The sequence below is a fragment of the Ostrea edulis genome, chromosome 3 (assembly GCF_947568905.1).
Source record: "Ostrea edulis chromosome 3, xbOstEdul1.1, whole genome shotgun sequence".
Classification (NCBI taxonomy): domain Eukaryota; kingdom Metazoa; phylum Mollusca; class Bivalvia; order Ostreida; family Ostreidae; genus Ostrea; species Ostrea edulis.
In genome coordinates, this window is record NC_079166.1 from 2,868,655 (window position 1) to 2,881,243 (window position 12,589).

The 12,589-nt window shown below is 32.4% G+C and overlaps 1 protein-coding gene across 1 annotated transcript in view; it reads right to left on the minus strand.

Annotated features, from left to right (window-relative positions):
- Positions 1 to 12,160, minus strand: part of LOC125676783 (telomerase protein component 1-like) — a 37,609-nt gene extending 25,449 nt beyond the window's left edge. Inside the window, exons 1-8 of the mRNA XM_056159739.1 lie at positions 12,057 to 12,160; positions 8,787 to 8,972; positions 7,497 to 7,681; positions 6,472 to 6,582; positions 5,152 to 5,269; positions 4,895 to 4,990; positions 2,708 to 2,819; positions 1,027 to 1,149 (exon numbers count right to left, since the gene is read on the minus strand). Coding sequence (XP_056015714.1) covers positions 1,027 to 1,149; positions 2,708 to 2,819; positions 4,895 to 4,990; positions 5,152 to 5,269; positions 6,472 to 6,582; positions 7,497 to 7,681; positions 8,787 to 8,972; positions 12,057 to 12,098 — 973 coding nt within the window. The 5' untranslated portion in view covers positions 12,099 to 12,160. The remainder of the gene's footprint in view (positions 1 to 1,026; positions 1,150 to 2,707; positions 2,820 to 4,894; positions 4,991 to 5,151; positions 5,270 to 6,471; positions 6,583 to 7,496; positions 7,682 to 8,786; positions 8,973 to 12,056) is intronic.
- Positions 12,161 to 12,589: the final 429 nt, after the last annotated feature.

Below are 12,589 nucleotides of genomic sequence, written 5' to 3' on the forward strand. Positions count from 1 at the left end.
CTCGGCGCTTACGGCCTTTGAGCAGGGAGGGATCTTTATCGTGCCACACTTGCTGTGACACGGGACCTCGGCTTTCGCGGTCTCATCCGATGGACTGCCCCATTTAGTCGTCTCTTACACCAAGCAAGGGGTACTGTGGACCTATTCTAACCAAGATCCCAACGGGATATGCCTTTCTGCTTACATCACTATCTATTTAGTTTTTCTTACAGAAGCAGAGTTGTAGGGAAGAAGATTTTGCAATCTGATCAAAATCAGATTCTTTGATCTGCTAAGGTAGATCGAGTGTAGCGATCTACATGTATGTGAGCGGATCAAAGGATCTGGTTTTAATCAGATAGAAGATTTTTGAAAATTAGTCAATATTTGACAGTTTTTGCCCTGCCTCTTTAGGTATTAAGAGTGCAGGAGTCCTGAAATTTATATTTCATGGTCCCCTTGTCTCAAAGATGCTTCATATCAAATTTGAAAGAATTGGAAGGATAGTTATCAAAAAGTTTCAATTGTTAATGCACAATGGGTGACGATGGACATAGAACAATATAGCAATAGGTCACTTACTGAGTGACTCAGGTGACCTAAACAATTATATGCCATTTTCGTCCATGATAATCCTGTGGCTTTATAGTCACATGTTCATGATTATATCTTTCTACAGGCATCATCTTATTAACATTTTTTTTACTACATGTAAGAGTCGCATTTCAATATCTATTTTGATATTGAATACAAGGCCCTTATTTCACTTTTCTCTTTTATACCATTATAGAAGAATATGGTGTTCATCAGTAGTAATTGTGGAATCACTTAAATAGAAGGGGGGGGGGGGATTTTCATGAATTGTCAATATTTTCCACTTTTGCTGAGATAAAATTTCATGGATATAGTTTCTATACATTGAAACGCTATATAAATTGTATATTATGTTTTTGTGGTTTGAAATGTGTGGGATACAGGTACCCATGAAATTTTAGCCGCCATGAAATCTAATTAATTATTCCACAATATGTACAGGTATTTTGTTACCTTCTATTTTTAGCTCAGCTGGGTCCTCCCCTTTGGCATATGACAACAGCTTATCAATCAATCTTTCCTGACCAATAACAAGATGGCTTCTCCTCTCCAGAAAATTCTTTTGCTCTTGGTTTTCTATGAAATGAAATTAAACATATAACTATACCAAAAAAATTGTCATATTTTGAATTTTGGCTGTTAAGCAATCCCTCTCTTGATCCACTGTTGGGAGCAATTAACAGTGATTATACATGCATTTCAATAACAAGTTTGGTTAAAGTTATTAAAAAATCAAACATTGATGACTTATACAAGAAAAGACAGTCCCTTTTCTTTCCTTCGTGTAATATTTTTGAAAGTCATCAGTTTCACTGAAAGTTTTCTTATATATGTAGTTCTCTCCCTTTATCAATTCTAAACATAATATATTGATACATGAGAGAGTTTATCGGTTTTACAAATATACTTTATCATGATACATGTGAGAGTTTATCGACTCTAAATATACTTTATCATGATACATGGGAGAGTTTATCGACTCTAAATATACTTTATCATGATACATGTGAGAGTTTATCGACTCTAAATATACTTTATCATGATGCATGTGAGAGTTTATCGATTCTAAATATACTTTATCATGATACATGTGAGAGTTTATCGACTCTAAATATACTTTATCATGATGCATGTGAGAGTTTATCGATTCTAAATATACTTTATCATGATACATGTGAGAGTTTATCGATTCTAAATATACTTTATCATGATACATGTGAGAGTTTATCGACTCTAAATATACTTTATCATGATACATGTGAGAGTTTATCGATTCTATAAATATATTTTATTATGATACATGAGAGAGTTTATCGATTCTATAAATATACTTTATTATGATACATGTGAGAGTTTATCAATTCTAAACATAATATATTGATACATGGGAGAGTTTATCGACTCTAAATATACTTTATCATGATGCATGTGAGAGTTTATCGACTCTAAATATACTTTATCGTGATGCATATAAGAGTTGATAAGAATATTTCCCGGCTTGTTTGTTTGATGTCTTTATAGGAATTTTTCACTCACACAAAAGTGATACTATGCAGCTGTCTGTGAAGTGCCACAAATTTAAAACTCTGCATGGACCTCAGGGTTCTTTAGCATGCCAATTCCTTCTGTGACATGGAACTTTAATTTTTGAGGTCTCGTGCAAAAAACAAAACCCGTGATTCTCACTTCTAACTGTCGAGCATTTAGCAGAGGGGCTACAGTGGAACCTCATTATTCCCGGCACTTCGATTCCCAGCAATATCGTCCGGATAAATGAATCATCTGGATAACTGAATCGCGTGTGTTAGATCTTCATACTTTGAATCTTGATAGATGTAGACTAAGTATGACTATTTTAACAGCTGGGGATATTCTGACAGACAGGAATGTAAAAAATGAATATAATAAATGAATTTCGTTTTTGAATATACATGAAGGCATGAACAGCAGTTAATGCTTCACGCCAGCATACTTTTCATGCGCTTCATAAAGTATGTTGACGTGAAGCATTGCAGCCCATGCCCTCATGCATTTTCAAAAATGGAAATTTATTTTTTGATTAACACTATGAATGATAAAAGGTTTCAGTACAATTTTGATTTCATCACATGACATCACTGTTGTTATTAGTTACCTGTTTCTTCCTCTGTTGTAAGATTGTCTAACTCGGGATAAAACTGGGATATACGTGATTTTAAAAACTTCAACACTATCTCTGCAAAAGTGTCCAGCTCTTCCAGGATTACCTGAAATATATCATAATATTATACCTTACAGGTGTGTAAAATTAGATTACTATAAATATACCACTACAACTTACAGGTGTGTCAAATTAGATGACTATAAATACACCGCTATAACTTACAGGTGTGTCAAATTAGATTACTATAAATACATCACTCTAACTTACAGGTGTGTCAAATTAGATTACTATAAATACACCGCTATAACTTACAGGTGTGTCAAATTAGATTACTATAAATATACCACTACAACTTACAGGTGTGTCAAATTAGATTACTATAAATACATCACTATAACTTACAGGTGTGTCAAATTAGATTACTATAAATATACCACTACAACTTACAGGTGTGTCAAATTAGATGACTATAAATATACCACTACAACTTACAGGTGTGTCAAATTAGATGACTATAAATACACTGCTATAACTTACAGGTGTGTCAAATTAGATTACTATAAATACACCACTACAACTTACAGGTGTGTCAAATTAGATTACTATAAATACATCACTATAACTTACAGGTGTGTCAAATTAGATTATACCACTATAACTTTACTTACATGTATGTCAAAAAATTTATGTCATTATTACTTATAGGTGTGTCAAGTCATACACGTTTTAATTAAAATCTGAGACCAAGTCATCGATCAACGTAAACTCAACTCAGAATTTCATCCAACTTTACTTATGGATTGTACAAGAATCAAATTTTATACGAATGTCATATGTACATGTATATATACATGTCTTGTATCCTATACTAACGTATAATGTAATATGACGGGTATATATGTCATATTCTATCCCAATTTCTATTGGACATGCATATTATATTCTTAATTCATATTCAGTAGGTCACTATCAGGTAAAATTAAGACATCGACAGATTTAAAAATGACATATATTTAATTTTGGGTTTTTATTTTTTTATTCATCAAAACTTTTCTATTTTCCTTGAACTTATCAAAAGCATGTAAAACAATAACAAAAACCCATGGGCCACATCGCTCACCTGAGTCACCTTGACCCATATCTGAAGACTTTCCATATATATTTGCATGTAAAACCTTAGTCCCTATTATGGCCCAAACTACCCTTTGCAAACTTGAACCTGCACTATGTCAGAAAGTTTTCATTTAAAAATCAGCTTTTCTGGCTCAGTGGTTCTTGAGAAGAAGATTTTTAAAGATTTTTCCTATATATTTGTATGTAAAACTTTGATCCCCCCCTTGTGGCCCCATCCTACCACCGGGGGCCATGATTTGAACAAACTTAAATCTGCAATATGTCAGGAAGCTTTCAGGTAAATTTCAGCTCTTCTGGCCCAGTGGTTCTTGAGAAGAAGATTTTTAAATGACCCCACCCTATTTTTGCATTTGTGTGATTATCTCCCCTTTGAAAGGGACATGGCCTTTCATTTGAACAAACTTGAAAGCCCTTCACCCAAGGATGCTTTTGGCCATGTTTGGTTGAAATTGGCCCAGTGGTTCATGAGAAGAAGATGAAAATGTGAAAAGTTTACAGATAGACGAACAGACAGACAGACGGACGCCGGACAAAATGTGATCAGAAAAGCTCACTTGAACCTTCGGTTCAGGTGAGCTAAAAACTTTAACAAATTTATACAAAATGATATGTCATTGTATAAAATATATATGCATGTTGTTAATAAATGTTACATGTAATGATTTCAAAACAACTAAATAATTAAATACTGAAATACAGAAAAACGTCCACCTTTTTAAGTTTCTTTTTAATAAATCAGCATACTGTGTTATTTTTAAATGTGTCCCTCACCAAAATATTGCATGTCCCATTACAAAAATCACACAATTTGGATGAAGTATAATATATTAACTATCAAATCTATATACTGAGTCTGTTTTTATTCACAATATCTTGCCTTCAGTAAGAATTAAAACCCTCAACTGTCAAGTACAAAATATTTCATTAGCAATAAAAATATTAATCATATAATGATAAATTACAAAATTTCCAAAATTAAACACTGATATTCTTAACAATATTAATTAATTGACAATTAAAAGTAAACTTTACAGGAAACCTCACCCTTTTTCTCCCTGCTTTCTCTAAAACTCCACTACACTTGCAATCGTATTCGAAAACCTGATCTGGAAATTTTGTTTTTAGCTGCTTCTTCAACTCCTGAATTTTAGATAATGTTACATTAGACATATTCATAAATATCATCAAATGTTATGTAAAATATTAAATCATTAATTTGCTCGTTATTTTCTAAAATTTCACATTGGTGCTGTATTGACTATTTAAAATGACATTCCACCGTAACAGTGACACTTCCTTACCTTCATGTGACACTTGCTTAAGATTTCCTTGTCTACAAATCTTTTTTGAAAATCTTCTGGGATTTCATTGACAACAGCAGAATTACGAAGGAGAAACATGGCATTGGGATTGCAAGACCTAGCAATAATTAATACTTCATTTGTTATAAAATTGTTAAAGCTAAAAAAAAAATAGCATCTTTCCTGAAAATTGCTTGATAATAGATGCTCTTTTAGTAATGCTTATATATACATGTACTGTAAAGCGGTCATTTCAAGTGGGGGAAATTTACACTAATTACGCGGTTACGAAATAAGCGCGTAAATTTCCCCCACACATATAGTTATAAATAACTGATATAATATATATCTTCATGAACAGTTAACCCCACGCGGGATGTTGGATATGGAAAAACGCGTACTTAACCCCCAGCGCAAATAAGCACTTATACAGTATCCAATTCATTAACAGTCACGAACAACTATATAAGTAAAGTTTAAATCCATAGTATCGGGTACTGTATTAAAACACAGACTGTTGTATAGTAAAGTTTAAATCCATAGTATCGGGTACTGTATTAAAACACAGACTGTTGTTATAGTAAAGTTTAAATCCATAGTATCGGGTACTGTATTAAAACACAGACTGTTGTTATAGTAAAGTTTAAATCCATAGTATCGGGTACTGTATTAAAACACAGACTGTTGTTATAGTAAAGTTTAAATCCATAGTATCGGGTACTGTATTAAAACACAGACTGTTGTTATAGTAAAGTTTAAATCCATAGTATCGGGTACTGTATTAAAACACAGACTGTTGTATAGTAAAGTTTAAATCCATAGTATCGGGTACTGTATTAAAACACAGACTGTTGTATAGTAAAGTTTAAATCCATAGTATAGGGTACTGTATTAAAACACAGACTGTTGTTACAGTAAAGTTTAAATCCATAGTATAGGGTACTGTATTAAAACACAGACTGTTGTATAGTAAAGTTTAAATCCATAGTATCGGGTACTGTATTAAAACACAGACTGTTGTATAGTAAAGTTTAAATCCATAGTATCGGGTACTGTATTAAAACACAGACTGTTGTATAGTAAAGTTTAAATCCATAGTATCGGGTACTGTATTAAAACACAGACTGTTGTTATAGTAAAGTTTAAATCCATAGTATCGGGTACTGTATTAAAACACAGACTGTTGTATAGTAAAGTTTAAATCCATAGTATCGGGTACTGTATTAAAACACAGACTGTTGTATAGTAAAGTTTAAATCCATAGTATTGGGTACTGTATTAAAACACAGACTGTTGTTAATTTGTGAGACTCTTGTTTACCTGTAGGCTCCGTGTAAGATCTCCATGAATGTGATCGATGTGTTCGGTATCCACCTGTACTGATCTTTTACGTCATTTCCCAGGTCTCTCTCCTCCGGTATCCACCCATATCTACAGAATTCATAAAACTGATTTCATATCTACAGAATTCATAAAACTAATTTCATATCTACAGAAATTCATAAAACTGATTTCATATCTACAGAATTCATAAAACTAATTTCATATCTACAGAAATTCATAAAACTGATTTCATATCTACAGAATTCATAAAACTAATTTCATATCTACAGAAATTCATAAAACTGATTTCATATCTACAGAAATTCATAAAACTGAGTTCATATCTACAGAAATTCATAAAACTGAGTTCATATCTACAGAAATTCATAAAACTGAGTTCATATCTACAGACATCCATAAAACTGGGTTCATATTTATACAGAAATTCATAAAACTGAGTTCATATCTACAGATATTCATAAAAATGAGTTCATATCTACAGAAATTCATAAAACTGAGTTCATATCTACAGAAATTCATAAAACTGAGTTCATATCTACAGACATCCATAAAACTGGGTTCATATTTATACAGAAATTCATAAAACTGAGTTCATATCTACAGATATTCATAAAAATGAGTTCATATCTACAGAAATTCATAAAACTGAGTTCATATCACCCATATACAGAAATCCATAAAACTGAGTTCAAGTCGCATCAGATTCAGTGGTCGTTACATTTCAAAGTGTAAATCCGATATACAAAATATTGAACATGTACAACTCATGTGTAGATACGGTAATGCACATATTCTTAGTTCTAACCCAACCCCAACCCCTAGGTAGAAGACAACACTTACTAGTATTTTTCCATAAACATCCCTCATCAGAAATTGGGATTTCCTATGTAACATATTCCTTTATAAAATTTTACACTTAACAAACTATAATCACCAAATGTTAAAGATAATTGACAGCTCACTGCAGAAATCATTGTAACAGCTGTACACATTTCTTTTACCTTTCTCCCAACAAATTAAGAAAAAATGGGCAGCCATTGGTCTCAGTATGACACCGGTCTAGTTCCTCCATGCAGCAGCGAATGGTTTCCTCCGAATTTGTATCCTTAGGAACTCCCCATCTTAAGTCACACTCCACCAGGCGGATGTGCCTCTCCTCACACCACTCTCTCAGCTCTGGAAACACCTGTTTGGAAAATAGTATTTTATTAACATATGCCCCACTTCATAAACTGTCAAATGGAATGAAATTGTGTGTTACAAGTTTATGATTTTTTTGTCATAAAATCAAATTTATTACGATGTAATTCAAATAATTATATTTATTAATATTAATACTAAAAATGGGTTTTTGGAAATAATCTTCTGTGTCGACACTCAAGTAATAATGAAATAATACAACTAATCTAAAGAGAGGGTTATATCCATGCTGGTATCCGAGAAAAAGAAAATCTTTGAAAATTCAGATTTGTCAAAGTTGAAGATAAAAGAAGTATAAAAGTCTCCAACAGGAATTGAACCCACTCTAAACACGCTTATAGATTCGTTACTGATTTTTGGTTGGGTGACATTTCTTGAGGTAAATTTGATTCATTTACTCAGCCTTTGAATAGGTTTTATAACACAAATATTGATAACAAAAGTTATTATTAACCTAATATTTTTTTCTGTCATTGACATATAGTAAATCACAATTTTACAAGAAAATGATCTGACACCAAAATGACAACTAATATCATAATAATTATTGTTAATTAATGCTTTAGAATGTTATGTACATGGGGAGGAACATATAGTCATCTGCTTGCAGCACATGCCATGGATCCATAAAGTTAAATCTAATGATCAAACAATTCAATTTCACTTGTAACGCACGCGTACGATTTAATTTATTGCTTAGTCATTACTTTAAATTAGAACTGTTTATTTTGCATAAATTGATCTGCACATTACAACAGTTAGCTTATTTGTCATGTACGCACAATCTCACAGACAGAGAGGAGATGCCCTGGAACAAGTAGATTTAATGCTAGCTTAGAGCTGCTCTCACAATAAACATTTTATCAATGTTGCTAAAGAAAATATTGATCAGTGTCAAAATATGCATCTATGGCAAATTTTCATGTTGTCAGAAATTACACATACATGTACATATTGATGATACATATAATTAGTAGAAAACCTGGTTTTATGAATTTCATGAATCATAAAGATTGAAGTCATTTCTTGCCATTTTGAAAAAAAAGGCTTCATTCCTTACACATGTTGACAGTGACACAGAATACTCGTACCTTTTTAACAAGGATTTCTCTTTCACAAAAGAAATCTGTAAAGGTTGATGACACAAACACTCTCACAATTCTCCACGGTCCCTCCTCCACTTCCTCTGGAGACTTAATGACAGGAACATTGTTTTTACATTGTTCTTCAACAAGCTCCCAGCAAGCACTGATGGTTCTCTGAGCTTTCTCTTTCTCCTTCATAAAAAGTAAAGGACACAGGATGAAGCTATGTCATTCAGTAAACCGATAAATGACTGAAAAGTTACTGTATGGTTACTGAAAGGTGACTGAATGGTTATTGAAAAGTTACTGTATGGTTACTGAAAAGTTACTGTATGGTTACTGAAAAGTGACTGAACAGTTTCTGAAATGTTACTGAATGGTTACTGAAAAGTTACTGTATGGTTACTGAAAAGTAACTGAACGGTTTCTGAAATGTTACTGAATGGTTACTGAAAAGTTACTGTATGGTTACTGAAAGGTGACTGAATGGTTACTGAAAAGTTACTGAACGGTTTCTGAAATGTAACTGAATGGTTACTGAATGACAGAGCTCTGCCATTCAGTCAGCTTTCCAGATCTTTCAAACTTTCAATTGACTGAATGAATTCCATGATCCATGATCTGAGCAGAAAATTTTCGAATTCCCCCCCCCCCCCCCCCAATTTTATTGTCTACAATGCAATTAGCTAAAATATTTCTAATGGTCAACCAAAATTTAAATATCAATTGTTGAGTTACAAGTGATATGCAAAATTCACATTTCTCTGTTATATATAAACAAGACTCATGCCATATGTTTTTGTTTACACACAGATTGTCATGTTTAAAAGAAAATGAGATGTGACAAACACTAGAAACCAATTGCAGTGATTTTTTGAGACCCATTTTAGGTCCAAAAATTGGCCCTTTCCCCTCCCAAAAATTGCCAATTTCCCCCCAATTTAACTTGTACTTTTCACAATAATAGAAACTGGAGAAAAACATATTTGTTTAACAATAATTTCAATGTGAATAGTTTATGTATGACATGACAAAGACGCATCAATTCTAGATGATTTAGAAAGACTAGTAAAAAAATTTAAGAGCTTAAAGAAAAAAAAAGTTAACTATGTAAAATAAAAGAAGAATGACATCAATTTATGGGTTTTTTTTTCTTTGATATGATTATTTAGCATATTTACAATAATGTCTGCTAGGTTTTCCCAATTTGATCAAAATGTTGACAATTTTTCCCCAATTCAAAAGCCATTAAATGTTGAAAAATCACTGAATTGTACGTGTTCAAAATTAACTTGTATATTGAAAAAAAATCTCTTTTAAATGAAACTTTACTCATATATCTAATCTAGATGTAAACAAAAACATGGCATTAGTCTTGTTTACATAACAATGAAAGAATTGTGAGCTCTGTATCTCCCATGTACCTCAACAACTGGTCAACATTCAAATTTTTGCTGACCATTAGAAACCTTAGTTAAGCATTCTAAACATCAAGAATGGAAAAATAGAATTTGAAAATTTTCAGCTCAAAATTCGTGTTCGTATTTAAGGCAACAATTATCACAAAATATTGGCTGAATCAGCAGTAAGCACACTTTCAATACCTGTAACATGTGTGCCTATCTTATTACCACGTCTTAGAAAAATATCGTATACCAAACAAAACAATATATACTTGTAAATCTTCATAATCAGATACCCACCTCTATCATTAATATTTCAATATCTATAAGCATACTAGTGTAACATGAACTGACTTGTGACAAGAATAAACAAAATTGCAAGTCATGAAGTGTTTGATTTAAAGAAAAAAAATGTTGACAAATCCATTATCATTAAGTCACTGTGCACTTGATTAAAACTTAATTTAAAAATATTCACTAAATAGCATTTTTAAAGGTCAAGGCAGACATCCAGTAATGCCAGTTGTACCGAGTTTCACTATCAAAACATCACTTTTATCTTTTAGATACCATATATCTGGTTATTTTTGCTGTCAATTAATTTTTAGCTTTTTTGCGAGTCAGTTGGATTCGCAAAAATATTTTTCTCAAAAATAATGTTTCACACATTTTTGAAAATGTTTTGACATAAATTCGCAAAAATAAGAAACACAAAAATAAATGTATAGGCTTTTTACTCAAATTCATGAAAATAAATCTACGCAAAAATATCCAGATTTACGGTATTACAAAATGATAAGAAAATTATAATTTTTGATATCAAATTCTGATATCAAAAACTGAGTTATTTATGTGAAAATAGATTTTCTGATATCAGAAAACAGAACAGATTTGTTGATATGAAAAATTTGAATTTTGATAATATAGAATATATTACAGTATTAAAAAATTGAATGGATTAAATGTGAAATAAAAATTAGATTTTTTTATATCAAAATACATGTATCATATACACGTATCAACACTTCGCGAAAGTTACGTCCCTTGTCCGCCATCTCCCGGATAAAAATCGTATTTCCCTACGTTGGCCTTTGTAATTTTCCTATCTGTAGCTTTAACATCTGTTATTTTTCCATCAATTGCAGTCAACTACAATATGCCCCAGATTGGGGCAACCCATTAACTTGTATGAAAACTTGGTAATTGGCTAAAATTCAAAGTAATAACATCTTACATTTGGTAAGGTAAAGAAGGAAAACTGGGTTTTTCACCGATTGACCTTTGGCTGACCCCGCAAAGGGACGTAACTTGCGGCGAAGTGTTGATACGTGTATTCTCTGAGATAAGAAAATAGAACATATTTGTTAATTAATGTTGACAAGGCATTAAATGTCTAAATCATGAATAACTTTTTTTTTCAAATTTATTTTCTTGTTATCTTTAAAAAATATATCAAAACCTGGTCATGCACGTTTAAGTTTATCAACTTATCCTTGGTGCTCGAGGACAGACTGATGACTAAATATATACACGGCACGTCGGGTGACTGCTTCCCGGAGATATAACTTAGTGGGCGGATCAAGGAATTTAATTCTAGATTTAGTAGTTTCATATTTTTCACATGGAATAAATTTCAATACGCACTGCAGATATCACACGAGGTGCGGACTGAATGGTGGCGATATTCACCTGCACTGCATGAAAGCAGGGGTAACATGCATGTGCAAGAGGGATCTAGCATTTATTTTAGACGCAAATAGATACATTTGCTCGTATGTGGACGAGTACAAACTGGCATCAACGGTGAGTAGAGCATCATCCACAGCCAGTTCCGACACTTGTCGTGAATCTTAACCTTTGCTCTGTAACTTACCCGTTTACTTTGATTTTCTGCCGTCCTAAATCGTCTATACATTATGTCAACCTGCTCTAGATCGTTTGTTTACATATTTTCCAAGACATTCATGATCACATTTGGTCTTTAAATGTCATAATTTTAAATCTCATATTCAAACGCAAAGGCGATCTAAGTTTAAACTAAAGTTTTAAAGTTCTTGGATCGGATTTTAAATTTCCGGATGTGAATTTTCATTGGTTTGAAGGCTCAAAGTTGGTCCAGGGAGAGTCCATGGTGGGGTCCCAGGGGGAAAAGCCCTCTGGAACTAATGAATTCTGAAAAAATAAGTTGTATAATATTTTACTGTTAGAGGACACATTTCTGTAAAATATAGGGTGGGACGGCCGGGGCACCTGCACCACACTCGGATCCATCACTGCGGAAATTTGCTTGATACATTACTAGTACTTAGTAAATCTAACGAGTTCTTTAAATTTAAATTACCTCCTAATTCGCTTTTGTATATTTTCTTGAATAAATAACCATGCGTATTTTCGTTCAAGTTTAAC